Here is a 1,837-nt window from a genome sequence, read left to right on the forward strand (position 1 = left end):
ACATTGAAGTGCCTCTCCCTCTCTTTCTCCCTCTCATTCTCTCTATAAAATTAAATAAATAATCTTAAAAGAAAAGGAATAAGAGAACATAGAGTGACTTGATGAAGGAGAGGTCAGTGCTGATAATTCATCAGCAAATGCACATTGTCTCTTTTTTAATGTATTTTCTGAAGTGAGACTCTGAGATATTAGATTCACAGAGAAGAAGAAAGACTTGTCCCTGGATGAATCTGAGAGCTCTGTAAGAAAATGTCTCTTCCCAAGGGGAAGCCCCTTCTTACCCTTAGAGGCCCACACCTGCCCCTTGGGTTGAGCCTCCTCTCTGTGATACCTGTGTGCCCCCTTGTGTCCTAAGCAATTCCTGCAACCTAGAACTTGTGTCCCCTGCATGAGGTTTCCGTCTAGGCTCACACTGACTTCCCCTCACTGTGTCTCTTGCACAGTAATACATGGCCGTGCCATCTGTTCTCAGGCTGTTTAGTGTCAAATAGACTTGGTTTTTGGAGTTGTCCTTGGTGATGCTGAGGCGAGATTTCAGCCCTGGGTTGTAGTATGTGCTTCCACCACCCCATATAACACCGACCCACTCCAGTCCCTTCCCTGGAGGCTGGCAGGCCCAGTGCACACCATAGCTCGATAAAGAGAATCCAGAGACAGTGCAGGTGAGGGAGAGGGTCTGCGAGGGCTTCACGAGTCCTGGGCCCGATTCCTGCAGCTGCACCTGTGACAGGACACCTGAGGAGAAGTGGAATCAATTTATGCCAGTCATTTTCAGTCATCACCACACCATAGACCCATGCCTGACATCTGAGACACTCACCCAGCGGGGCTGTCACCAGACACAGGAGGAGACCCAGCAGTCTCATCTTCTGGAGCATAGCTCTGTATTCCCCAGAGAATTAAACAATGTGTGAGGGGAGACCTGTGAGCTTCCCACAGCCCAGGGTAGCATTTGACCTGGCCGGGTGGTGGGGGCAGAAACTTGCATGAGGAGAAGCCTTTCATGTATAAGTAAAGAGGGACTGAGGTCAGGCACCGTGGTTATTCTGGGATCTCTCTGGAGTACTCCCTCCCCTCAAACTCACTCAACATGTGAATCAGAGAAGGGGGAAAATAACTCAGTTCATAAGACACATGGGTTTTGCAATCTTAGACTAGATGAATAGGTGGCTTTTGAAATTTCATGCATCTTTCAAACAGGTTTGAAAGGAATTACCACTGGTTCAGACAGTTTCTGAACCAAAACTCTAGTATATCCACAATATCCAAAATTTTATGTAATTTCATACAAATAATGTCTGTAATGGTAAAAGTATTAAAAAATGAGGGGCATTAAATGTCAACATTTTGTTTTTTAATTTATGATTTCATTTGGATCTGAGAAACACCCTGCCATGCACAGGCAAGTGGAACATTTATATTCTTCATGTTAGAAATTCCATTCTTTTTCTTCAAGCTCCCGTGTATAAACTGTTCCCTTATGCCAGCCCAGGGCACAGTGATGAAGGATTATGGCAGGAGAATATCTCATCTTTTTCTCAGTCTACTGCAGTCAGAGATTTGGGTTTCAGAGAGAGAGACATGAGGGGAATTCGTAGTGTTGATTTGCTCACAGGAAAGGGAACTTCAACCCTAACAGGAACTCACCCCAATCCTCTTTTGGCTCTGTTTCTGGTGATGGTCAAGTGTGGTCAGAGGGTGCAAGGTTCCCACAGCCATCATAAGATATTCTTAGTGCATAATAAGCATTTACTTTTGTTACACTTAGGATCTGGAAATATATTCACATTTATCTTCTTATTGGCTTAATGGAACATTTTTGGGAGATATTATTTAA

General features: G+C 44.4%; 1 gene segment (V, D, J or C); it reads right to left on the reverse strand.

The window, feature by feature from the left end:
• Nucleotides 1–283: 283 nt before the first annotated feature.
• On the reverse strand, nt 284–866 carry LOC129076596 (Ig heavy chain V region PJ14-like). The segment is given in 2 exon segments: nt 284–735; nt 821–866. Coding segments are annotated over 2 exon segments (498 nt in total).
• Between the last annotated feature and the right edge of the window lie 971 nt (nt 867–1,837).

The sequence above is a fragment of the Pteronotus mesoamericanus genome, unplaced genomic scaffold (genome assembly GCF_021234165.1).
Source record: "Pteronotus mesoamericanus isolate MK-2021 breed Mesoamerican mustached bat unplaced genomic scaffold, CSHL_Meso_final contig_61, whole genome shotgun sequence".
Taxonomy (NCBI): Eukaryota; Metazoa; Chordata; class Mammalia; order Chiroptera; family Mormoopidae; genus Pteronotus; species Pteronotus mesoamericanus.